This window comes from Lissotriton vulgaris, chromosome 2_1 (genome assembly GCF_964263255.1).
Source record: "Lissotriton vulgaris chromosome 2_1, aLisVul1.2, whole genome shotgun sequence".
In the NCBI taxonomy this organism is placed as follows: domain Eukaryota; kingdom Metazoa; phylum Chordata; class Amphibia; order Caudata; family Salamandridae; genus Lissotriton; species Lissotriton vulgaris.
In genome coordinates, this window is record NC_141687.1 from 815,199,606 (window position 1) to 815,225,010 (window position 25,405).

The 25,405-nt window shown below is 39.2% G+C and overlaps 1 protein-coding gene across 1 annotated transcript in view; it reads right to left on the minus strand.

Annotated features, from left to right (window-relative positions):
• The window catches only part of TTN (titin), a 380,526-nt gene that overhangs the window by 68,360 nt on the left and 286,761 nt on the right, over positions 1-25,405 (minus strand). Inside the window, exons 244-279 of the mRNA XM_086956205.1 lie at positions 25,268-25,397; positions 24,869-25,168; positions 23,923-24,240; positions 23,537-23,833; positions 22,985-23,284; positions 22,560-22,874; positions 22,324-22,472; positions 22,092-22,242; positions 21,298-21,579; positions 20,903-21,205; positions 20,209-20,511; positions 19,832-20,113; positions 19,443-19,742; positions 19,046-19,348; positions 18,656-18,964; positions 18,291-18,572; positions 16,780-17,079; positions 16,394-16,687; positions 13,326-16,292; positions 12,896-13,216; positions 11,645-11,929; positions 11,262-11,561; positions 9,447-9,749; positions 9,053-9,328; positions 8,668-8,967; positions 8,067-8,369; positions 6,260-6,559; positions 5,864-6,151; positions 5,481-5,777; positions 5,088-5,390; positions 4,693-4,998; positions 4,318-4,605; positions 3,941-4,231; positions 3,558-3,845; positions 2,870-3,460; positions 2,680-2,784 (exon numbers count right to left, since the gene is read on the minus strand). Coding sequence (XP_086812331.1) covers positions 2,680-2,784; positions 2,870-3,460; positions 3,558-3,845; positions 3,941-4,231; positions 4,318-4,605; positions 4,693-4,998; positions 5,088-5,390; positions 5,481-5,777; positions 5,864-6,151; positions 6,260-6,559; positions 8,067-8,369; positions 8,668-8,967; positions 9,053-9,328; positions 9,447-9,749; positions 11,262-11,561; positions 11,645-11,929; positions 12,896-13,216; positions 13,326-16,292; positions 16,394-16,687; positions 16,780-17,079; positions 18,291-18,572; positions 18,656-18,964; positions 19,046-19,348; positions 19,443-19,742; positions 19,832-20,113; positions 20,209-20,511; positions 20,903-21,205; positions 21,298-21,579; positions 22,092-22,242; positions 22,324-22,472; positions 22,560-22,874; positions 22,985-23,284; positions 23,537-23,833; positions 23,923-24,240; positions 24,869-25,168; positions 25,268-25,397 — 13,030 coding nt within the window. The remainder of the gene's footprint in view (positions 1-2,679; positions 2,785-2,869; positions 3,461-3,557; positions 3,846-3,940; positions 4,232-4,317; positions 4,606-4,692; positions 4,999-5,087; positions 5,391-5,480; positions 5,778-5,863; positions 6,152-6,259; positions 6,560-8,066; positions 8,370-8,667; positions 8,968-9,052; positions 9,329-9,446; positions 9,750-11,261; positions 11,562-11,644; positions 11,930-12,895; positions 13,217-13,325; positions 16,293-16,393; positions 16,688-16,779; positions 17,080-18,290; positions 18,573-18,655; positions 18,965-19,045; positions 19,349-19,442; positions 19,743-19,831; positions 20,114-20,208; positions 20,512-20,902; positions 21,206-21,297; positions 21,580-22,091; positions 22,243-22,323; positions 22,473-22,559; positions 22,875-22,984; positions 23,285-23,536; positions 23,834-23,922; positions 24,241-24,868; positions 25,169-25,267; positions 25,398-25,405) is intronic.

Here is a 25,405-nt window from a genome sequence, read left to right on the forward strand (position 1 = left end):
GAATTGCTCTATTATATTCCTAGCAATATTCATAGCAGATTGAATGTCAAGATAACGAGGTTAGCTCAGTACTGTCCCACGAAAAAAATATCACAACTACTTTATTGGCTAGGACCACATACTTACTTCTTACCACTACATTGTCAAGGTAAGTGTATTCCTAACTCCCCACCTACTTAGTTTGATAATGCAGTGGTAGCCAAAATAATGAATGTGATATTTTGTCTTGCAATATAGCAGCCGCGGTCTGTCGAGGTAACAGCGGTGGGGCAATGGGACCGGGTAAGGGTGTTCTCTGGCCAATGCAGAAGGAAAATTAAATAAATAATTAATATTCCCTCTGCATCGTCCCTCAAAATCCCCCCTTACCAGCCCCACCGCCCCGCCACTGTTACCTGCAAGGACCGCGGCTGCAATATAGTGACCCCCAACAGGCATCACACCCTATACATTCAATGTTGAGGGTGGTGATTAGAGAATTTAGCTTATGCTCTCTGTCGGAAAATTACATTTTGCGACATTTGACTTATCCCTATAATAGATCATCATTCGCTAGACTAATGCGAGATGAGCCATTGCTAATTTACTAAGCAAACAACATTGGAATCATAAGTGTGCTATCAAAAATGTGTAGTTCAAGATTTAAAGGGAAATGGTGGGAAGTAATCGTGATAATTAGGGAATTGAAAGTTATTTATTTTTGTGAAAATGACAACATTTTTGGGGTATTTAGTATTGTGTTAAATATGTTAAACCAATTTTCAGTAAATATTGTTTATCAATTATCAGTAAGAACAATAATATTGGAAATGGTTGGTCTGATTACGGAAAAGATACCACATATGCCCTTGTAACTAATGTTCCATCTCAGTTATTTAGAATTGTTTTTCAGGTGCATAAAATAGAGGAGTGACAAAAATGCTGAATATTTGATGACTCAACATTTACGAATATCAGCTGTGACTGTTTTAAACAATAGCAATACTTTGGTTCTTTCTTTTTGTCTCAAATTACAACTTAGTTCTTTCGCCTTTTTTCTCTTCGAAGCTGTTTTTTTAACTCTGATTTTGTCCAAGTGATATCCACAGTGTGCAGATAATAAGAAACTTGTTACAAATGTATTTTCCTTTGAATATAGCAGATTTTTTCAAATTGTTCCTTGCACTGATTTTCCTTTAGGACATATGTTCGGCAGCCTTAAAGGCCTGCTCTCTCCTGTTTTAAAACCATAAGTTAATTGTGACATCATCTGGCTCCACCGACAACCCCCTGACATTTTTTTGCTGACTTCACTGCTGTCCTGCTCCATGTATTTGAGAAGGTGCACCTCCACTACATCAAATGAACTGTATTTAGGGTCACTCCCTCATAGGCACAAAATCATGGAACAGTACATTGAAAATAAGGTAAGGGTAAATACGTTAAGAGTAAGGGTTGCTTATTACAGAAAAGGTTAAGTATAACTAAACTGACTCGAATGGGGTCTTTGGAGGTCGCCCACAGGAGGATATAGAGCCTCCAATATAATTACTCATGGTGTAGTGGGTTTCAACATAGTGAAATGAAGCCTTGGAGTATCCCTACCTAATCTATTATATATGACCATTCCCTATTTATGCAGTCCTGATCTTCTCTCTAATGGCCTTTTATAATAAATACTTTTGCATTTGTAAGCCAGGTGATTTTCAAAATCACATGGGTTGATATTCAAAATTGTTATCTTTAATATACTAATGCCTTTCGACTTCCAAATGGATTTTGCGATAAATACTGATTTGCAATTAGGAGCAATTTGAAAGCAATACCCCCTCCACATTCTAAATACAACAGAATGTATCACTGCTGTGAGACTACAATTGTGATTGTAAACTATTTGTCAGTTACCAACACTTCAAGGGATGTGGTAACTGACTGACAAAGGGGAAGGTGCCTTTGTGAATCGTGTTGGGTGACCTAGGGGGCATGGAGTTGGTAGACATCCTGCAGACCCCAGGTCTGTTCCATCTGATGTATTCCCAAATGGAAATCATTTTTTTAAGCAGCTTTGATTCCTTCAAGGAACATGGATTGATTTTTAAAACCAAATTTTATGTTTGAGAATGCAAACATGGGGATGGAGTCTGCTGTTGCTGGCAGGCCACCATCCCGTAGTCTATAGCCTATCACAAAGATGTCACAAGTAGTTACCGTCCCAATTAATATTAATTTGGGAGATCGTTTTGCAGTCCCTTCTGACTGGATATTTTCTGATGTGCAAAATCAGAGACAGGTCACTAAAAGTCGCTGTAGAATTTGCAGCCACGTTTTGTGGCCTGTTTCTTAGTACATTAGGGCCTTTGGGACACAACATGAGTAACTGTTTAGTGGCATGGCACTCAAACTGTAAATTGTCTTGCCAGGATTAGAACTTTTAAATGACATAAATAAAGTAAGATCTGATCATCTAATCATAAAAACTAGAACCAGGCTTTGGCAATAAGCAAGTGTTAAGTTGACCCTAATAGACAAAGATCTATGTTAGGGTCTCCATAGCTTAGCTCAGGAAAGAAAAAAACACTGACATTTCTGCTAGGTTTTCACAGTTTAACTGTCCTATACATAGACAGAATAAGCAAGAGAATCTAATCGAAATGCTAAACTATTAAAATAGGAATTGATAACAATTCTCAAAATACATACCTGTGATTGGTGAGCCACCTGTTTTCCTTGGATCGTTCCAAGCTAAAGATACAGAGTCATGCCTGACTGCAAGAATACTTGGAGGAGGTGGAGCATCCGGTACATCTGGAAAACAAATGAAATTTGCATCATGAAGAAGCAAATAGATGAATACCTCTGATATTAGGTTCAGCATTTTATTATAACTTACCAAATGGATGTCTTGCCACTATCGGGTCTGATTTAAGACCTTCGCCAACTCCATATTTATTTTCAGCGCTGACTCTGAAAATATACTCATTTCCTTCATGGAGTCGCGTGACCCTAAATGTTGTTTTCTGGACAGCTGAAGCACATGTGACCCACTTGTTGGTGGTAGAATCCCTCTTTTCCAGGATGTAGTTGGTGATCTCTGAACCACCATCATCTTTTGGTGGACCCCAGATCAGGGTTATAGCATCTGCTGTGACTTCATCAAACTTCACTGGGCCACTTGGAATGCCTGGCTTTCCCACAACTTTAACAAATATATTTGATTCCTTAACTCCAGCAGCATTCTTGAGGGTGATGGTGTACTTCGCAGCATCACTCTTTTGGCATTCACGAACTATCAGAGTTGTGTTAATTGCACTGGACTCGAATGTTACTCTGCCACTGTCTGTTATTGCTTGATCTTCACCTTTCTTCCATGTAACAGATGGAGCTGGCTTTCCTTTGATTGGGATTTTAAGTCTGAAGCTGCTTCCTTCCTTCGCCAAATAGCATAAGTCGGGCAGATCTCTCAAATCCATATCTGGTGCCACTGTAATATTAATTAAAGTTATGTTTATTTTGAATACAAATAAATAATCTATACAGATTAGCTGCAAACCCAGCTTTCACTTGCATCATATACATACCCACATCATCCTTGGCCACAATTGTAAGTTCACATGGTGAACTTTGTCCAGAGTCGTTGTGCGCTATTACTTTGAAGGAGTACTCCTTGCCTAACTGCAAGTCTTTCATGGCATACTGTAGATTCTTTGATTTCATTACTTCTTTCCATTTATCTTCGCCAATCAAATGTTCAACACTGTATGCTGTAATACGACTTCCTCCATCACTGATGGGTTTTTTCCACCCAATATTACAAGAAGACTTTGACACAGCTAAGGCTTTCAGGTCAATAACTGGCCCAGGTTTTTCTAAAGACAAGAAAATGATATATCAAGTTGACGTCTCCAAGGATTATGACAAGATGTCTAAAACTTAGTGGCACAGGAACTAACATATGTCTTACCAGAAGCCTTGACAGCATCATGTGTTTCACAAGGATCACCAATTCCATATTCATTTTCAGCTAATACTCTGAAAAAGTATGACTTTCCTTCCTCCAGATTACTAATTCGGTAACCAGTTTTAGGGCAATCAGTTGTTACTGTGGACCATGACTTTCTCTCTGCATCACGTTTTTCAACAATATAGTTCTTTATAGGGCTGCCACCATCAATAAGTGGAGGATCCCATGAAATGGAAGCTGAATCCTTAGAGGTTTCTTTGATCATAAGGTTAACTGGTGGACCAGGAGTATCTGCATTAAATAAACAAATAGACAAGTGTTGTAGTAAAAGGGACTTTACATGTGTGTATTTTACAAAACATCTGTACAAGACTCACCTAGGACTTTCACAACAATTGTGTACGTCTTTATGCCACAACTATTCTCCAGGGTGAGGATATATTTGCCAGCATCATATTTGTTGACATTTTCACAGCGTACAAAGGTGTCAAAGTCAGTTGACTTGATGTCAAGCCCTTGCCGTTCCTTAATGTTTGCATTAAGTTTAGACCAAGTAATCTTGGGTGCTGGCCGTCCTCTCACGGGTACATAAATCCTCAGAGTTACGCCAGCCCGTAACACAAGGGCTTTCCTCAATTCAGCATCCAGTTCTCCTTCAGGCGGAACTATTTGAACAGAAAATGAAATCATTAGAAGTAGATCTTTAACTATATCCTACTATATTACAGATTTGTTTGCACATACAAACTTACTCAAGATATCTTTGGCAGTGTGTTTCTCAGGAACTTCACTTGGTTCACTGTATCCAATTTTATTAACTGCAGAAACACGGAACTGATATTCTGTGTCCTCCATTAGACCAGTCATAACATAGTTGGTATTCTGAAGATTCTTGGGTACATTGCAGCGGACCCAGTGATCAGTGTCAGCTCTTTTTACTTCAACCAGGTAACCCAAAATTGGGCTTCCTCCATCATAAGCTGGTTTGCTCCAAGACAGACTAATGGTAGAGCGAGTAGTGTCAATCACTTTAGGGAAGGCTGGTGGTCCTGGTGGATCTAAATGTTAAAATAATGAGAATGAGAAGATAGAAATTCTCAAAGGTACATAACCATGACCACATTAAGATTTTTTGATGTATACTTACATTGAGGATCAATTGCAATGGCTGCCTTTGAAGCGTCACTTGGCTTGCCTGGTCCAGCTTTGTTGAGGGCTATCACCCTGAATTCGTATTCAGTTCCTTCTTGGAGTCCTCCAGCTTTCACTGTTCTTTCTATGACAGGCTTCCTGTTAACTTTATTCCAGGTAAAAGACTTGGTTTCCCGCTTTTCAAGCATATATCCGGTGATTGGTGAGCCACCATCATCTGCTGGGGGTTTCCAACTTACTGTCATGTGATCTTTTGTGGCATTACTTATTATGGGTGGATCACAACGTCCTGGAACATCTGTTAAGGTAATAGAAATATAATGTTGGGTTCCGTTACATAATATACAGAAAATAGAAAAGTAAAAGCAACTATTCAGTCCTTTCTTACCATATGGATTCTTTGCAATGACTGACTCGGTCAAAATAGGATCTCCAACTCCATATTTGTTTTCAGCACATATGCGGAATTGATATTCATGTCCCTCTATCAACTTCTCCACGGTGCAATTTGTAATTCGACAGTTTGCTGTGACTTGAGCCCAGTTAGGCCTGCTGGTTTCACGTTTGTCAATGATGTAGTTTGTTATTTCTGCTCCCCCATCCTCAAGAGGGGGCTCCCAACTGAGCATTGCACGGTCAGTGTATATATTGTTGATTTTCACTGATGCAGGAGGGCCAGGTTTATCTAAAATAAAGACAAAAATTATATTTTCAACTTACAGTTAGTTGAAATTAACACAAGAACCTAGTTGTTAAGATCTAGTAACCTACCAAGCACTTTCAGTTTAATTGTTGCTGATTTAGTTCCGCTTGAATTTTCAGCATTAATTGTGTATTCTCCTGTCTCTTTCCTATTGACACTGAACAGGTCCAAAGTGCATAAATGCCTTTTGGTGGTGATTTTAATGCCTTCAGCTGGCTTTATAACTTCCCCTTCTTTCTTCCAAACAGTTGTTGGTTGTGGTTTTCCAAACACTTGTGCTTCAAGGCAAACATTTGAGCCAGCTTTCACAGTAATCAGAGATTTCATAGCTACACTCAGGTCAATTTTGGGAGGAACTGAAAGAAAAATGTATTTGAGAAATTACACATTGGGTTCAGGTATGACTACCAACTCACTGATAACTTTATAACTTTGCCAATACAAATGTGGTAAAGTAGCCTTACCATTTTCAGCTTGAATGGTCATTGGATCAGATGGCTCAGATGGCCTGCTAATATTGATGGCTGTCTTGGCAATAGCTCTAAATTGGTATTGTGCATTTTCTTCTAATCCAGTTGCAGTGTACTCTTCACTGGGTATTTGATGATAAGTGGTGTTGCATTGGACCCATTTCGTACCTGGCAGTTTGCAGGATTCAACGAGGTAGCCTACTATTTTACTTCCACCATCATGTTTTGGCCGGGTCCAGACCAGTGACACAGAGTTCTTAGTCATTTCAAGAGCTTCTGGCTTGCCAGGAGGATCTGTAAAAAATATGTTAATGTTACACCATGGAAACTATACTTTGTAAAATACCAATACTGCTGTGAACAAATCAAGACTATAATTATATGAATAGACAGGAGACAAAGTCTGCTGCTTGCATTAAATGAAAATACAATCCATAACAGATCTAATTATTATCACATTTAAACATATTTTTTGCACCAGTTATAAAGGATAGGTTATATTATTTTTGTTTTCATTTTTTATGAATGGCCTATATAAATCAATTACAATTGTGAAACAATATGTAACTGAGCCTGAAGCTGCTTCAACGCTTAGGCTGATGATTTAAAATAAAACAAAATCTTCCCACTACCATACCAATGTCATTAACAGTACTGTACTCAATGGGATACAATTAACTAGATTAAAGATCTTAATATGAATGGCCATTTAATACCCTTGGGGCAGTAAAGACTTAAGAGCTCCAGTGGAATTATGAGATCCAGTGGAGAACCACAGATTTGTTTATTTTCATCTGCTGATTTCTACCACAAAGTTATAAATTACTAGGGTAATTGGAACTGGACTTAAGGATTTCCCCATTAAGGTAATGAACGTTTCCTGCCACTGGATTTATTGGTGAGCCCTGCATCGGTAACTCTGGGAGGTTGAGAAATACTGGCTATTTTCCCAGGCCACTTGTAATGCAGGCCTAAGACATGAAATTGTATGTAACATCAACTATGCATTAATATCTCATAATTCTTAAGTCTCCGTTGTAATGCCTCCAAACAGAAGTGTTCAATGTTTAAAGCAACATGTCTACCACTGCTATAATTGTGTGTGTGTGTCAAAGAACTATCAGTACTGCTGTAAAAAGCTTAGTCCTTGAGAGAATTCTGTATCTTTCTTTCTAGGACTGATTATTATCTTAAATATGAACATATGAAGGTTACTTACACATGTCCTTTCTATTTCCTTGTGAATTATACATGTTCCTGGAGTGAAGATGCATGTGTCTATAGGACCAGCTTCTTTTGGGGGTAACGGTGAGTGGTTTTAATTTGGATAGGAGATGAGAAGTTATTCCTGTTCTATGGGGTACTAGAATTTACAATTCCATTAATACTGCTCATCCAAAAGAGGCAAATGGGAGAAAGCTCGAAGCATGGCTACTGAGGTATTGGGTTATGGTGAGCTAATTTATGACAAACTGTTTGAAGGTTTAGAACATACAAAGAACCTTAAACTGTGGAGGTGTGGGGAAAAGATCAGAGTCCATGCAATATTTTAGGTATTGTGGTTGGTATGTTAAGTTTAAAAGCATATTCCTGCTGTGCGTTCCTTTTATATAATAGCAAGTTGTTTGATGTCAACCCTGATGACACCAAACAACTTACCCACACTTCAATTGTCATCTCTTTGAGACTGTGTTTAGCTACGTGTTCACCAAGCAAATTACAAATAGTCATCACATTGGTGACTAAGGAAAAAAGCACATGTTTTTCATACCAAACTCGACTACTGAAAGATTGTACTTACCAACAGGTGTTCTTGCTGTGACAAACTCCGTTGGCTTGCTTGGCTTACTCGCTCCAGCTCTATTCAATGCAGAAACTCTAAATGTATATTCCAGACCTTCAATTAGCCCAATGCATGGGTATTCTGTTGTGCGGACAGCGGTATCATTAGCCTTCACCCACAACAGGCTGTTCCTTTCCTTGCGCTCAATAATGTATCCTGTAATAGGGCTGCCTCCATCGTTGTCTGGTCTCTCCCAGGCCACGAAAATGCAGTCTTTGTTGACTTTGGTAACATGTGCGTTCTTTGGTTCACTCGGGACGTCTAAAACAGATCAAAATAAATGATTAGTACTGGTGCGTTCTAAGCTTCGAAACCAAAGCAGCCCTGTCAATTTGGTCAGACTAGCCCCCGGGGGAGGAGGGGTGTGCATGTGTGAAGCACCCCTGTTTTTGCAGCACCACTGCAAAACCGGCCCTCAGTAACAAAACCGGCCCCCATCACTGCAAAAGTAGCCCTCACCCTTCCAGCCTCCTGGGGAAATGCCTGATGCCTGCTACTGCCAGTCTAGGCCTGCTGCAAGTTATGTACAAAGTCATGCAATTACCAAATAGTAACTTACCAAATGGGAACTTGGCCACCATTCTGCCAGATGGTAGAGGTTCCGAGATGCCAAAGCGGTTTTCTGCTCGAACACGGAATATGTATTCTTGTCCAGGTATCAGTTTTCCAACTCTGCAGCTTGTTTTTGTTACTGAAGATACAGCAGTGACCCAGTCTCCTCGGCTTACATCACATTTTTCGACCACATAATTGGTGATGTTACTTCCACCATCTTCAAGGGGTAAGTGCCATGATAGAGTACAAGCGTCAGCATCAATTTCCGTAATGTCAAAAGGAGGTTCTGGTGGACCTGGGATATCTGTTGAAATGTAATATGAATCTATTAGCCTAATTACCGATAGAATATTTGTTGCAAAGTAGAATTATATAAAGACTTCACTCACCCATAACAACAACTCTGATTCGTTGTGAGGTTTGTCCAGAACTGTTTTCTGCGTTCAGTGTGTAGTATCCACTGTCTTTCCGAGTCACATCCTTCATGATTAGAACGGAGGAATTTGGTGACTTGTGCACAGCTAGGCGGCTTGAAACCATCACTTCCTCATCTGCTCTTATCCATTTGGTAGCAGGTGCCGGCTTTCCATATATATGAGCTTCAATTCTGAGTTTTAGCCCAGCTTTAATGCTGATTTGTTCAGGCATTAATATTTTCGGTGGCACTAAAAACACATTTAAAAACGTTAATGTACTTTTTTGGTAAACAGTTGCAGAAGAACATAATTAAACATGTGATATCACTGCCTGAATGGAATAGAACAGTACTTTCTCTGCACTTACTCAATTGCTCTTTGATTTCAAAGACCCCTTCAGTTTCTCTTGGCAAGCTCAGACCCACGGCATTTCTCGCGGCTACTCTGAATTTGTATTTCACACCTTCTTTGAGTCCAACTACCACAATATTCAGATCTTTTACAACAGAATATTGGATCCACTTGTCTTCCGGGGCAGCTTCTTCTTTAAAGCCAATCACATATCCATCAATTTTGGATCCTCCATCTCTGAGTGGTGGCAACCAAGCTAAAGTGGCAGTGTTCCTTGTGATCTCCGTAACATCAAGGGATTTAGGTGGGTCAGGTTCACCTTTAGGAGAATAACAGAAAATTTAGACTGGCACATTCATTCGCATTTATTTTCATGTTGCATTCATTAATTAGGTAATGCTTTGGATAATTCAACATGTTTTCCATATCATATATTTTAATAAATTACGGTGGGCTCAGATTTTCATGGTAAAAGTAAAGGGTAAATTAAGCAGTTATTAAAGTGATGTGGCTCAGTGACCTGCAAACCTAATTCCTTAATGTAACTGAACCCGAGATTAGTGTACACAGATGTACTGCCCCCAGCAAGAATCTCAAACTGTAATATTTGTTACGTTTTTATTTTGCTGGTTCATTGCTCTGCCTGCTGTAAAGTACTGGGTTCACTGACCATACATTATACATTTTATTTAAGATGATCATGAAAGTTTGTTTTCCGCTGTAGAAACTCGCATTTGATTTGACAGCAGCCCAGCTCAAAATGGCCTCTGCTGTTGGCTTTACTAATCAAATTGATTTCTGCAAAACGCACTGTCTACTAGAAATCTTTATGTTAAAGGCAACAAACATATTCCAGGCATGAAAGACTTTCACTGGTCAAACCATGGGGACGTGGCACTGAATTGTATGTTTCATGGCATGAAAATACTGATTCTCATAATTTTGGTCTCTGACTCAGATGTCACAACGAGAAAACATCTCACAGAGAAACTGCCAGGTGTTGAGATTCATTTGAGCATTTCCATTCTTTGCTTTTTGTCTGCTTTTATTCCAATGAGTTCAGGATTTGAACTACCTGAATGCAACGAAAAGGTCACCTATACAAGTACCAAATAGTTCAAGAACTAATGTTAGTGGTATCTAGTGGCTGTAAATAGTTTTTCAAATTGGCATTACTCTTTGCAAGCTGATTCTTTAAAGGTCATGTCCAGGAACTGATTGTCAAGTTAAAGGTCTATCAAGGATGACAGCGGGAAAATAATGTCCATTGGTTGTTACAAAGTAGTATATGGTCCCAGACTAGATTGCCTGCTATGCCCTGTTGTGCATGACGCATACCTTAGTTGCCATGCTTTGTTTTGCTTACTTGTGCGAAGGATGGTTGAGAGGCAAACGACAAAGAATGTCAATGGAATGACCTGACGTGTTTCAGCTGCATACTCTCTCGTGTGGAAAGGTACATGCCTTTGTCAAATATTACAGTCCCTTGCCCCCTGCTCATGTGTGTGTTTGTTATGTTTGAGGGTCAATGTAGGTTGAAAGAGTGACTCTTGGGCAAGGGAGCACATTCAGTTATAATGCCTGCACAGGGTATTTGACTGAGAGAGGATGAAGCAAAATCGAGTTTTGGTCAGTATACCACGTGAATAGTTGAATTGTGAAAAAACGGATACATTAAAAATAGTATTTAAATACACTGACATAATCATCTTGCTTCTCTTCCTATAGTCACTGTTAAATGCAATCCTTTCAGTCTCAGTCTGATTAGACTTGTCTCCGTTAATTTATTACCAATAACAAATAAAAAGAAAATATCTATGGCAATACTTACTGATAGGATCTGTTGCCAGAAGTGGCTTTGGAGTCTCTCTTGGAACACCAGAGCCATACTCATTCACAGGAGTTATTCTAAAGAAATATTCTGTTCCAGGTACAAGATTAGCCACCTTGAAGCTGAGTTTCTTTATATCAGCAATGACCGTAGCCCAGGTCTTCCGATCTACTTCACGTTTCTCTAAAATATAGTGTGTTACTGGACTACCGCCATCATTTTCAGGAGGTGACCAAGAAATTTGACAAGACATTTTTGTGACATCAGCGACACCAAAATCCGCCACAGGGCCAGGTGTGTCTGTAAATATGAAAAAACAAAGTTAAAAAAGCAGATCATTTATAATGGTCAACTGCTCTTACAGATGATGTGCGGCTACTCACCAAGGACTCTCACGTTTACAAACACTGCTTTTTCTCCTGCTGCATTGATTAGTGTTAAGGAATATTTCCCAGAGTCATCACGAGTAGAATTGGGGATAACAAGGAAAGCCATAGTATCAACCAGATCAACTTGTCCTTTTCTGACCACATTATCAATGCCCATTCTCCTCCAGGTAACTTTGGGTGCAGGTCGCCCTCGGACAATGGCAAACAATCTGATGGGACATCCAGCTCTCACTGTGACTAGTTTTCTCATGCTTGCATCCAGATCAATTTCAGGTGGTTCTGTACAATGGAAGAAAATGAAAGTTTAGAATATTAAAACATTTGAAATGTAACTAATTGAAAAAACTCACTGCTTGTAATTTCTGCGGTAAACTCCAAAACTCAAGTGCAATTCTGGATTATTTCATGTAGCATTCCTGTTTGTAATCCTGTGATCAGTGAGACCTCAATATCATTAGGCATCGCTTTGGCAAAATAATTGACCTCATTGCCCACATTAACAGTATAGCTAATAGTACCTGATTTCAATGGACACTGCTGCAGGGGATAACCCAGTGAATCAATGAATGCAACCTCAAAACCATAGCATAGTCCCTTCTACTCTCAAGTCTTGATTATGTCTGCCTCCAGTTCTGCATACAGCAACTCGCTTTGTCACCACTGTAAACTATTTGATAACATCAACCCGAATCTTACGAATATTTCAAAGGCTTACTTTTTAAGCTAGATTGATCTAGAAGGGTTTTTTTATTAGGAACTTACAAGAACAACTTTTTATTTGACTAGGAGGTTGAAAGTCTTGAAAGGCCAGCATTCTCCCTGCAAAGCTGAAAGCTATATTTCCTTCTTCATCATCCTTCCCTTCTTCCCTAGTGCTTTACTTGCAACACCCCCTCTAAACGATAACAGTGAGCTGTTTCTAGCCTGCTCTCTCACACACTTCTTTTTTTCTCTTATTTCTTTATCTACCTTGGTCTTCTTTTCCTTGAGTGCCCTATTTTATACTGTAACCCTTTTGTAACTCACACCACACACTTTTACTGTATATTTATAAATATATTTTTGTATCTGTGATGCATCTTTTTATTTAGGTACATTAGTCTACACTTTAAACTGTCTTTTAATTGTAGATCAGTCTATTGCCCACAGGCCACGTTTCTACTGCAAAAGGCATACTAAATAACACCATTTTTAATTCTAAAAGAGTACATTTTTTGAACACGTAGAGACAGACTGGACATTTACCAAGTATTTCCTTTGGAGACACAGCTTCTTTCAACTCTGCAGGTCGACCAACTCCAATTTGGTTTTGAGCAGAAACCCTAAACTCGTATTCTTGTTTTTCATCAAGGCTGGTGACAGTAAACTGGGTATGGACTATTTGTGCAGCCACATTACATCTTTTCCATCCTTCATCAGGAGCTGCGCTTGCACCTTTGGGTCTCATTTCCACAACATAGCCAATTATTGGAGCACCTCCATCATAAACTGGTTTTCCCCATCCAAGAGTAATAGAAGTCTTCGTACTATCAGCAACCTTCAGATTAGTTGGAGGACCAGGTGGCTCTGCAAATAATAAAAGATACAGGTGCTGACATCGAAACAAATAGCTGAAATCATTTAAATATAGCGTTGATTTAACAGAATTACAAACATCAATCCTTCCATACATTACCTATTGGGTCTTTAGCCACAACTGGTCTTGATGGCAAGCTTGGATCGCCCAGCCCAATTTCATTTTCAGCTTTGACACGGAACTGATATTCATGACCTGGGATCAGGTTTCCAACTTTCATTCTTCTTTCTGGGATCGGGCTCTTCGTTACAGCAACCCATCTTAAAGACAGTTTTTCTTTCTTTTCTAGGATATATCCTGTGATTGATTTCCCACCATCATATTCTGGTGCATTCCATACAACAGTCATTTCCTCTTTGCTCACCTTAGTAATTTCTGGAGCATCAGGAGGACCGGGTCTGTTATACTTTGTTCTAGCAATAATTGGCTTTGTCTCCGTTGCCGGTCCAGCACCCATCTTATTCTCTGCACGTACTCTAAAGATATACTCGTTTCCTTCAACAAGACGTGTGACATGTGCTTGTGGCATTAATAAAGAGGCTGAATATGTAGACCAGACCATACGCCTGGTCTCACACTTTTCTAAAATGTAGTTTTGTATTTCACATCCGCCATCGTCCTCTGGTGGCTCCCAACTAACTTTGCATCTGTCACTTGAGATGTCAGAAACTTTCAGGCTTCTTACTGCTCCAGGTGCATCCAGAACACTCACAAGAGCATATGCAGTAAAAGCACCTGCTGGGTTTGTTGCAGTAATAACATATTTACCAGTGTCAGAACGTTTTGATTTTGTAAGAAGAAATTTCGAGGCATCAGCTGTTGTTTCAATCTTAACTCTAGGAGATTTAGTCAAGTCTGCAGCATCTTTGTCCTTTGCCCACACAACTTCTGGTTGTGGCTTCCCTCTAACTCCAGCTTCAAGTCTAATTGATTCGCCTGCTTTTACAACAAGCACTCCAGCCAACTTCAAATCAAGTACAGGTTTCTGTATTTCTTCTTTAACAACAACTTCGTCTGTCTTTACCCAGTTACTTTCCCCGCCTTCATTCTTGGCCTGAACTCTAAACTGATAGGTTTGATTTTCAATGCACTTGTCTACCATAAATACTCTTTCTTTAATACTGCCTTTGTGGACTCGTTCCCATTCATCACCATCTTTAAGTTTTCTCTCAAGATGATAGGTTATATTAGGGCTACCACCATCATAGTCTGGTTTGTTCCATTTAAGAAGAACAAATGTTTTTCCAATGTCTTCAATACGGAAGTTTTGTGGCTCGCTTGGCTTTTCCACTGGATTAATGGCAAGTATTGGTGTTTTAGTCTCAATGACCTGGCCTGGGCCAACTTTATTTTCAGCACAGACCCGGAAGAAATATTCATGATTTTCTATGAGCGATGCTTTGATGAGACGTTTTGTAAGATCTGAAGAGATTATTGACCATCCTCTCTGACTTGGTTCTCGACATTCTACAATATAATTTGTAATTTCTGAACCACCATTATCATCTGGATTCTCCCAGGCTACCATGCAAGAGTCTTTGGTAACATAACTTGTCTTCAGGTTCTTGCACGGACCAGGCCTGTCAAGCACATTAACCAGAACGGCTGCTTGAGCTTGGCCACTGTTATTCTTAGCTGTAATCGTGTATTTGCCATGATCTGCTCGGGTGGCACCTTTTATGTTCATTTCAACATGTGGAAAGTCTTGAATCATTTCAATTCTTGCTTCTTTAGCAAATGCTCTACTATCCTTAGACCATGTAATGTCTGGATCTGGTCTCCCTTTTACTCTTGCAGAAAGGTGAATTGTTTGACCCACTCTAACAGTAACCAAGTCACGACAAGTTGCATCAAGTTCTACTTCTGGAGGATTAAGGATGTCCTTGGCAATAACAGATTCTGGTAATTCTCTTGGTTCACCTTCTCCAACAATATTAGCAGCTTTAATACGGAATCTGTATTCATTTCCTTCAATTAAACCAGGAACTCTGAATGCACATTGTCTGATGAGCTCATCCTTATTAATCCTATTCCACTGAGCAGTTCCTGACTTCTGGCATTCTACAACGTATCCCAAAATTGGGCTTCCACCATCCCTTGTTGGCTTTGTCCAGACTAAATCAGCTGTTTCTCTGCTCTTGTCTTTAAGTTTAGGATTAATTGGAGGGCCAGGTGGTGTAATAGGGCGTGATGCTCTGATTGGATCAGAAACAGGTGATGGTTTACTTAAGCCAGCAATATTTTCAGCAAAAACTCTGAATTCATATGTGTTGCCTTCAAATAGACCAGTAGCTCTGAATTTCAGATCAAGCACAGGAGATTTGTTCACACGTACCCATTTACCTGATACTTCTCTACGTTCTAAGATGTATCCACTTATTGGGCTACCACCATCGGATTTTGGTATTGTCCAAGAAACTGTTACAGCATTTTCGGTAACGTCAAATGCAACTGGTTTCCCAGGAGGTGATGGCGGATCAAACATATGTTTTGCAATCGTAGGTTTGGATTCAAGTGGCTTTCCAATTCCAATTTTATTCTCTGCTTGGACCCGGAAGATATACTCAGATCCCTTTTGGAGACGTGGAATCTTAGCCTTTATGCTAGTGCTTCCAGAACTGACAATACCCCAGGTTTCTTTCTTGCTTTCTCGTTTCTCAACTATGTAGTTCATGATTGGACTGCCCCCATCATCCCTTGGAGGTCGCCAGGAGATAACCATATGCTCCGGTGTTACTTCAAGTATATTGAGTGGTGCTGTTGGAGGACCAGGAACATCCAAAACTGTAAGATGTAGGGCCACAGTCTTGCTCCCAGCTATGTTTGAAACTGTAAGCAAATATTCTCCTGTATCCTTTCTTGTGCAATCTTTGATGGTAAGCACGGTTGAGTAATTGTCAGTAACAATGGAGTAGTTTCCTTCTGATTTAATTTCAGCATTATCAGTTACCCATTTAGCAGCTGGAACTGGAATTCCTCTCATGATTGCAGGAAGGCGTACAGTGGTTCCAGCTTTTACAACAAGGCCTTCAATTAATTTTACATCTACTTCCACACTTGGAGGCACTGAAAATGTATACAAGAAAAGAGATAAGACGTTTGATATGCAATAAAGGAATCCATAAAGCATGTTACATTGTATTATACATGTTAAAAAAAATAGTTACCCAGTTTTTCTTGGCACTGTATTGGTATAGTAGTATCTGGGCGGCTGAGACCAGCAGCATTCTGAGCTTTTACGCGGAATTTGTAAATCTTTCCATTCTGTAACCCAGTTACGACACACTCTGGAATGGAAACTGTTTTAAATGGAATCCAGTCATCTGCTCCTTCTTCTTGATAGTCAACAACAAATCCTGTGATTTCAGAGCCTCCATCACGATCTGGCCAATTCCAAGCTAGTGAAACTTCCGTCTTGTCGAAATCTACATGATGTAGATTCTTTGGAGGCCCAGGTGGATCTTTTAAAAACAGAAACACACTGTTAGAACAAGACCGAATCCAAACATAGTTTACAGTTTAATAAAGGCCGCCAATTTATGATGATACTTACATATTGGGTCAATTGCCTTCATTGGTTTTGTTGATTCTACAAAAGTACTTCGCCCATACTGGTTCTCAGCAGCAACTCTGAACAGGTACTGCGCGCCTTCCATTAGATGTTTAGCCATTATGCTGTGCTTTTTGGATGATGTTGAAATTGGTATCCAGTTGTTACTTGCAACATCTCGTTTTTCAATCACATAATTTGTAATGACAGAACCTCCGTTGTCTTCTGGTTCTTTCCAAGTGAGATAGCAAGAATCTTTTCTGATTTCACTAATGACCAGATTTTTGGGTGGGCCAGGTTTATCTGAAAATAAAAAAAGGAAGCACATTGTAAAACCTGGTGATCAGTTGCTCCATTTGCACTAAGGAGTTACAGTTCTTAATGCTGTGTTCCTATGAGCTTTGTGAGTATGGAGAGCCCTTACAATATCCAAACTTGCTGATGTAAAACAGGCCTTATATTGACTCTAAACATTTGTTAATATTTTTCCCTCTGCATCTCTATAAGCAGCACGGATGCTCTTCATCCATTTCATAGTGTATTGCACTGAGAATATCACCATTATATCCATTCAACACCATGATACCACCTCGAAACAGCTGCCCTCCCTACTACTACTAATATGTTGTACATCTACACCTTGAGGGCTCTCTTGGTAAATGGCATTATGTGAATGCCTTGCCAGCAGGGATTACAGTTGCAAAAGTGAAAAGATCAAGTTTCAGAAAATGGCTAGGATGATAAAACAAGGTAGAGTGCAAACTCATTTAAGTCCATTTAAGCGACAAGTTTATTTTACAATGCATCATCTGTGTCTTAAATAAATGGGACTACATTATGTTACATTATTTCACACAAGCCCTATTTCAGAGAGAAACATGCACCCAGTAAGTAGAAAGGGATTATTTACAAGAAACGGATGCATCTTTGCGTTAGAGCAGAGATGTGTCAGTTTCCTTGCGCCGGGCAAAGAAATCCTTGCCTCACCAAAGATGCGCTGTAGTTATAATACGGAGCGCAATGGCACAGCGATTGACAGCGCATGAGTCACTCATTGCTCGAGTTGTGTCGCAAGCACATAACTCCAGCAATGCTTGGGGAGACCTACACAAAATACACTGCAGCACTCCTTAAGCCTGCTCAAAGCAGGCGTACGGTTTTGAAGCAGTGAAATCTTAGATGTGGTGCAGTGAAATCTTGTAGATTTCACTGTGTCACTTCTATGAGGCTTTCCTGTGTGGTAACGCCCACCCTGCATACATTATACTTGACTCAGGCATAATTTGGCACAGGGCTTTACAAGGTGATGCATCTCTCTAGATGTGTCACGGTGTAAATTGACCGCAAGCTGGTACATTGTATATGCAGCCGCTGCATCACAAAACGTGACCCAACGGCAGTGCAAAAGTGTTCCAAGGGGCATATAAATCTGCCCCGCAATATATTATACATTGGGCAAATGTTAATAATATTTCTACTTTTGAAAAAGAAGATTCGAAGAAAAGACGTATTACCTAGTACAACTACTTTCACGGAGACCGTCTTTGATCCTGCTTCATTCTCAACAGTGAGGGAATACATGCCACCATCTTCTTTCATACAATTACGAATTTCCAACCGACTTCCAACAGGTGTGACCTCAATGTCAGCTTTAGTTGAGACCTCTTTATCTTCCTTTTTCCAAGATACTTTTGGGAATGGTACTCCTTTGATCTGTGCGCTCAGTATTAATGTGTTACCAGCTTTTATGTGCTGTTCACGTACCATATTAGCATCAAGCATCAACTCAGGAGGTTCTGTAAGAAACAGTAACATTTATTATGCAAAGATAATGTTGTTACATGTTGTTCAGAAAAGAATTGACAAAAATATTACTTACCGAGTCTGTCTTTAGCTAAAACTGGATCACGTACATAAGCTGGTTCTGATTCACCTGCAGCATTGACCGTCATTATCCTAAATTTATAGGTTTCTCCTTCTGTAAGGGCAGTGACTTTGTAATTTGTTTCAGGGCAGGAATCAGCTGTGTGGTTTGCTTTCTTCCACTCTTCATCGCCAACTTTTTGGTATTCAACAATATAACCAAAAATCTTTCCTCCGCCATCATGCCGTGGTGGTTGCCAAGACAAAGAAACAGAATTTTTCGTGTTGTCTATTGCTTCAGGATTAACAGGTGGACCTGGTTTAACTGTAAAACAGACCTTCGATTACATAACTGCATGACACGTAAGCATCAGTAGGATGTACTCTGAAGAACTATGATACATACCTATTGGATCTTTAGCGAAGACTGGTTTTGATGGTAGACTTGGATCACCTACACCAATTTCATTTTCTGCAGAAACCCTGAATTCGTATTCACAGCCTTCCAAGAGATCTGTAACTACATACTGAGTGTCTGGATAAATGGGTTCTCTTGAGCATTTGACCCATCGATTAGACATTGTTTCCTTCTTTTCCACAATATAGGCAAATATAGGCTTTCCCCCATCTCGTGGTCTATTCCAAGTTACCAAGGCAGATTCTTTGGTAACATCCTTAATTATTGGCATTTCAGGTGCTTCAGGAACCCCTGTTGAAATATGAAGAAATAAATGTTACAAATTACTGTAAAGTAAGGCATGAATTCTCATAAGTGACACAGGTTTTAGCGCAGGCATGCTTACTGAATCGATCCTTGGCTTTCATTTCATCAGAAATCAGTGGATCACTTATTCCATACATATTTTCAGCACATATGCGGATGACATATTCTCTTCCTTCAATCAGTTTTGGAACTTTGCAGGTGGTCTTGCTACTTGCAGATGTGACTGGCATCCAGAGGTCCCTGTTTGTGTCTCTCTTTTCAATTATATAATTCGTAATGGGACTGCCTCCATTATCCAGAGGAGGCTTCCATGAGACAACCATGAAATCTCTGTGAACCTCATCGAAAATGACAGGGCCAACTGGAGGCTGTGGACGATCTATTAAAAAACAAGAACAGGTACTTCATCTTCTATCCTTTACATACTCTGGAAAGATTTCTTTAATTGTTACATAAGAAAAATCTTACCAACAACGGTCACTTGACAAACACCCTTTCTAGCTCCAGTGACATTCTCTGCAATCACACAGTATTTTCCAGAGTCTTCACGAACAGCCTTCAGTATTCCAAGGCATAATGTTGTTGGTGTTGTTTTTATCTTTGTGCGTTCATTTTCCTTAACTATCAGTTCATCTTTTAACCAGGTAATCTTTGGTGCTGGTTTGCCAGTGTATCTTCCATCCATGCTGAATGACTCGCCAACGCGTACAATAAGTTGCTCTCTGAAGTCAAGCTCAAGTGTTGGTGGTGCTAGAATTACAATAGAAAAAATTAGTAGTACAAAATAGGCGGGAACATATTTCAAGATATATATTTTTCTGATTAAAAGGAAAAGAAGTACATACCAAGCTCATCTTTACAGGTGATTGGTTTTGTGCAGAATGAAGGCTTGCCTTGTCCAACAACATTGACAGCACTTACACGATATTCATATGTGTCTCCTTCTTTCAAACCATCAACAGTGTATTTTCTGTCAAGCATCTTCTCCTTAGTAAGTTTGAAAAACTTGTCTTTTCCAATGAGACGACTTTCTAGAACATACATGGTTATATCTGATCCTCCGTTATACTTAGGTGGGTTCCAGGTTAAACTGACCGAGTTCTTGGTTACTGCTGTTACTTCAAGATCCTCTGGACGCTCGGGCACAGCTACAAATAAAGAAAACAAAACACTAGTCAGTGCCAAACATGGGTATGTCATCGGAATATTCAGCTATGCAGTTGTCAAGCAGCAGCTTGCCACTTTTAATGTACACCGAATCTACCTTCAAGACCTGCTTGCTGTTATCTGCATGTTCATTACCAACAATTTTATTTTGAATTTATCAAACAAGTTCAGTCCAAGGAAATTGCCAAGCACGTTGTAAAGAAAGCGTCTTAACTCAATTCGGAAACATCAAGAAATTACAGATTTACAAAAATGTCATAATAATTATGTCATATTGAATTATGAGACAAGAAGGTATTAACAAATAAATTAATGTGAGAAATGTACAACCTGAATACAAAAGAAATATTGTAATACATAAAAATGACTTACTAATTGGATCTCTAACAACAATTTCTCTTGGAGTCTCAATAAATGGGCCCATGCCAATAATATTTTCTGCTGCTATGCGGAAATGGTAAGCCACGCCTTCTATTAATCCTTGCACAACTGCATTTTGCCTTGTCACGGTACATGATACTGGACTCCATCCTCTGCGGCCAGCATCACGCTTTTCAATGATATAATTGGTTATTGCGGATCCACCATCATCTTCTGGAGAAAACCATGTGAGTTTGCATGAGTCGATAGTTAAATTCTCTGTAAGGAATGGTTCACTAACAGGGCCAGGCACATCTGCAGAAAGAGAAAAGCACATTTTGTTTGACATCCTTTTTCTAATCGCAAAATACAATAAAAAAAATCAAAGGTTTTTTTTGTGTACTTACCCAATACATCAACAATAATTGTCTTTTTTCTTTCTCCGCATTCGTTTTTAGCAAGTAGTGTATAATAGCCTTGGTGACTTCTCTGGCACTTCTTAATGACCATTGAAGAACTTATGGATGTTGTTTCAATTTCAGCTTCTTCTGGTAAAGGCCTTTCATCTCGGCTCCAGGAGATCTGTGGAGGTGGCTTTCCAGACACATATGCTATAATTCGAATAACCCCACCAGCATGAACAACAATTCTGTCCTTGACACTGGCATCTAGCTGGATATCAGGAAGTACTGTAGGAAAACACAATTCACATCAGAGTTTTAAAGCTTTCACGTGTGCAGTTTTTTTAAATTGGTGTTCCAAAGATTCAACAGAAGTATATTTATTTATCTTTAGGTAAAATGCAACATACAGTTTTTTACTAACATTTTGTCCATAGCATTCTTCCCGGAATTTCTCTTCACTTTTCACACCTGTGACTACAGCTAAGTTCCATCAATACATTTCTATGGCCAAAAGCTGCGCTTTACCCAAACCTTGCCATGCAGAACACTAAAAAGGAAAGGAGTCACCAATTCTCTCTGGTAGGGCTGTTTATTGAGTATCATTCATGCAATCTATTTAACTTTACTTTTGAAGCTCACTGCATTAGCTTTGTATTAGCATAATATTGCTCCACAGATTTGCAATAGAAGCCCTGGACTGTGTGAATTCCTAATTACTGTTTGATGAATGAGAAAATTGCAGAGACAAGCCTAACACAAATATATTCCCGCTATGCATTGAAAATAATGTAACATACCTATTCTGTCCTTGACTTCAATAACTTCTGTAACTTCACCAGGTTCACCAACACCAGCAGCATTGACTGCTCTGACTCTGAATTTGTAGAAACCTCCTTCCTTTAATCCTGGTACAACAAACTTTGTGCCTCTTACTTCTTTGTCCTTGGCCTGCATGAAATGAAATATCACTTTACACATATCTCTATCAAACTCACGGACACCTTAAGCCCAAGATGATACGCCGCCTACCTTTTCCCATTCTTCCTTTCCTTCTTCTTTATATTCAACAAAGTATCCAGTGATTTTAGATCCCCCATCTTTTGATGGTGGAACCCATTCCAGGTCCACAGTTGACTTTGTCCAGTCAGTGACCTTTGGAATAGGTGGACCAGGTGGAGCTATAAAAATAAAATGAGGGTATATCAGCTTTTTTTATCTCCAGAGCAAACTTGAAATCAATAAGAGTATTTGTCCACAGTTTTTACCTATAGGATCTCTGGCCATAGCTGGGTCAGACGGCATACTTGGAGGACCAACCCCAGCAGCATTAATAGCCAGGACACGGAATTGATATTCAGAACCTTCAATAAGGTTCTTTGCCTGGAAAGAGACACCAAATGGCATTGCTTTAATGGGATCCCGGTTAATCCTTTTCCATCTCTTTCCTGTTGTTTCTTTGGCCTCCAACCAATAGCCTGTTACTGGAGAGCCACCATCATATTCTGGCTCTTCCCAGTTGACAGTCATTGCATCACGTGATATACTACTAACTGTAGGCTTTTCACATTGTCCTGGAACAGCTGTAAAATATCAAAATACATAATATTAAGAACGAATGTTTTTGAAAGTGTTGCATTTAACAAACTGGCATTTACAAATCTAGATTATTTTCACTTAATTGCATACTTACAGAACAGGTTTCTTGCTGTTTCGGGCTCACTGTCAAGTGGTTCTCCAATTCCATATTTATTTTGTGCCAAAATACGAAATATGTATTCATGACCTTCCAGTAACTTCGGTACTGTGTAGAGGCATTCTTTAGCTTCATTAGTTACATGAACCCATGTCTTTCTGTTAGCTTCTCTTTTCTCAATGACGTAGTTTGTAATCTTGGAACCTCCGTCATCTTTTGGTGGAAGCCATGCTAATGTCATTGTGTCAGCGGTGATGGCTTCAAATTTAATGGGTCCAACTGGCGGTCCAGGGCGGCCTGGTATTAAAGACAAAGGTTTATCAAACATGAGTTTGCAATATAATTTCATTTGAAACTAAAAATGTCTTATTTGTTTGATGTTTTGAAGTGTTTAAACGTCCTTTATTTTTTTACTACTTCAAAGGAAGGACTAAATGTCATAATAAACTATAATTAACTAAGACTTTTTGTAGAATATTGTCAAGTTGTTTAAAAGGGAGAAACAATTTTCAAACACATGGGCATATTAAAACTCTATAATACACTTACCAAGAACATTGAGCCTCATCTCCTTTGAATCTTGTCCTTGATTATTTTCAGCTGTCAAAGTGTACAATGCAGTATCACTTCTGCGTGACTGCTGGATGAGTAAGGTGCAAGAATCTTCACCAACAACTTTATTGACATGTTGGTCAAACTGAACTGGTACTTTGTCATCAGGTTTATTTGGAGGCGCTTTGAACCATTTTAGTGTGGGGAAGGGCACGCCTTTAATTTTCGCTATGATACTGATATCAGTCTTTTCTTCAGCCTCAAGAAATTCTGTCAGCTCAATAGATGGTGGGCCTGAATAAAGAAAATGATAATATTTGAGTTTCTGCATCCCTCCTCCTGAAAAACATTTATTTCTGTAAACTGATTTGTATTTTACTTACATTGTTGATCCTTTACAACCAGTGGCCCAACAGTATTTGAAGGTTTACTGGTTCCTGCTTCATTGACTGCTCTGACTCGGAATTCATACTCTCCACCCTCCTTCAAGTCTTCCACAGTAAACTTTGTTTCTTCAACATCACGCTTATTGCACTGTTTCCAGGATTCCTTTCCTTGTCCTGTAGGGTCCCAGGTTAATCGTTCAATTACATAATGTGTAACAGGAGCACCACCATCATTCTTTGGAGGTTTCCATGTGAGAGCCACAGTGTTCTTTGTCACAAGGCCAATCTTGAGTCTTGTAGGGGGATCAGGTGGATCTACAAAAATATTTTATTTGATTAAACCTATATCTCTGGTATGCAGAATGTTTTACAGTGCATGCTGAGACTAAAGAAAATATGTTCTTTGAACAGTTCATCTAGAATGCTTTTACCTTCACCCTAAAGTGAAATGTTTTGAAAAACTCTGAAATGTAGCTTGTGACCATCCCTACATTGTACACTGTTTATATTCTACACCATTTCAGGATATGGTAGATTCATTTTAGATTTTACCCACCATAATACTATTTCTGGTATTTAAATACTTTATCATTCAAATGATAGCAAGTTATGCAAAAAAGTAACATATCTGGAGTTACTGATTTTGTTTATGAAAATAAACATTTTATTCTGAAATCTCGAATTATGAGATTATTTTAAAACTTTACATTTATAGGCATTTCTCAGATTAAACGATTTTCCCAGTTCAGCTACACCTATCATTCGTGTTCCAGATGTGCACTATTTAATGTAGAATGCACAAAAAAACAATTTTCCTTACTAAAGAATTTTTTTTCTGTCTTACACAACCACAACAAAGTTCACTCAAATACACTCTTAGACGCATCTAGAAACAAAGTTGTGAACATTATCATAGGAAAATGGTACATTTCATGAAACTTACGAATTGGATCCCTCGCTTTGGTTCTTTGAATAGTTGCAACTGGGGGGCCAACGCCAAAACGATTTTCTGCACGCACCCGGAAGAAGTATTCTTGCCCATCAATTAGATCTGGTACAACAAAGGAGGTGCCTCCACAGTCATTAGTAACCTTGACCCAGGCCTTCCCTTCCACTGTTTTCTTTTCTATGATATAATTCTTGATTCTGTCACCACCATCATTATCTGGAGCTTTCCATGAAAGTTTGCAGGAAGATCTTGTTGGATCACTGACTTTGAGATCTTTTGGTGGTCCTGGTGCATCTGTCACATTCAAATAACAATGAACATATGTTTAAGGCACACTATACTTTTGTATTGTTACAGTACACTGATTAATTGTGAAAGAGCTCATGAGCTTACCCAAAACGTTTACTCTAACATTGACAGTCTTCTGCCCGGCTTTATTTTTTGCGGTTATACTGTATCTGCCTGAGTGACCTCTGTTGCATATCGGTATGGTCACAATTGAAGAAGTGTCAGTTGATTGAACCTGCCAGG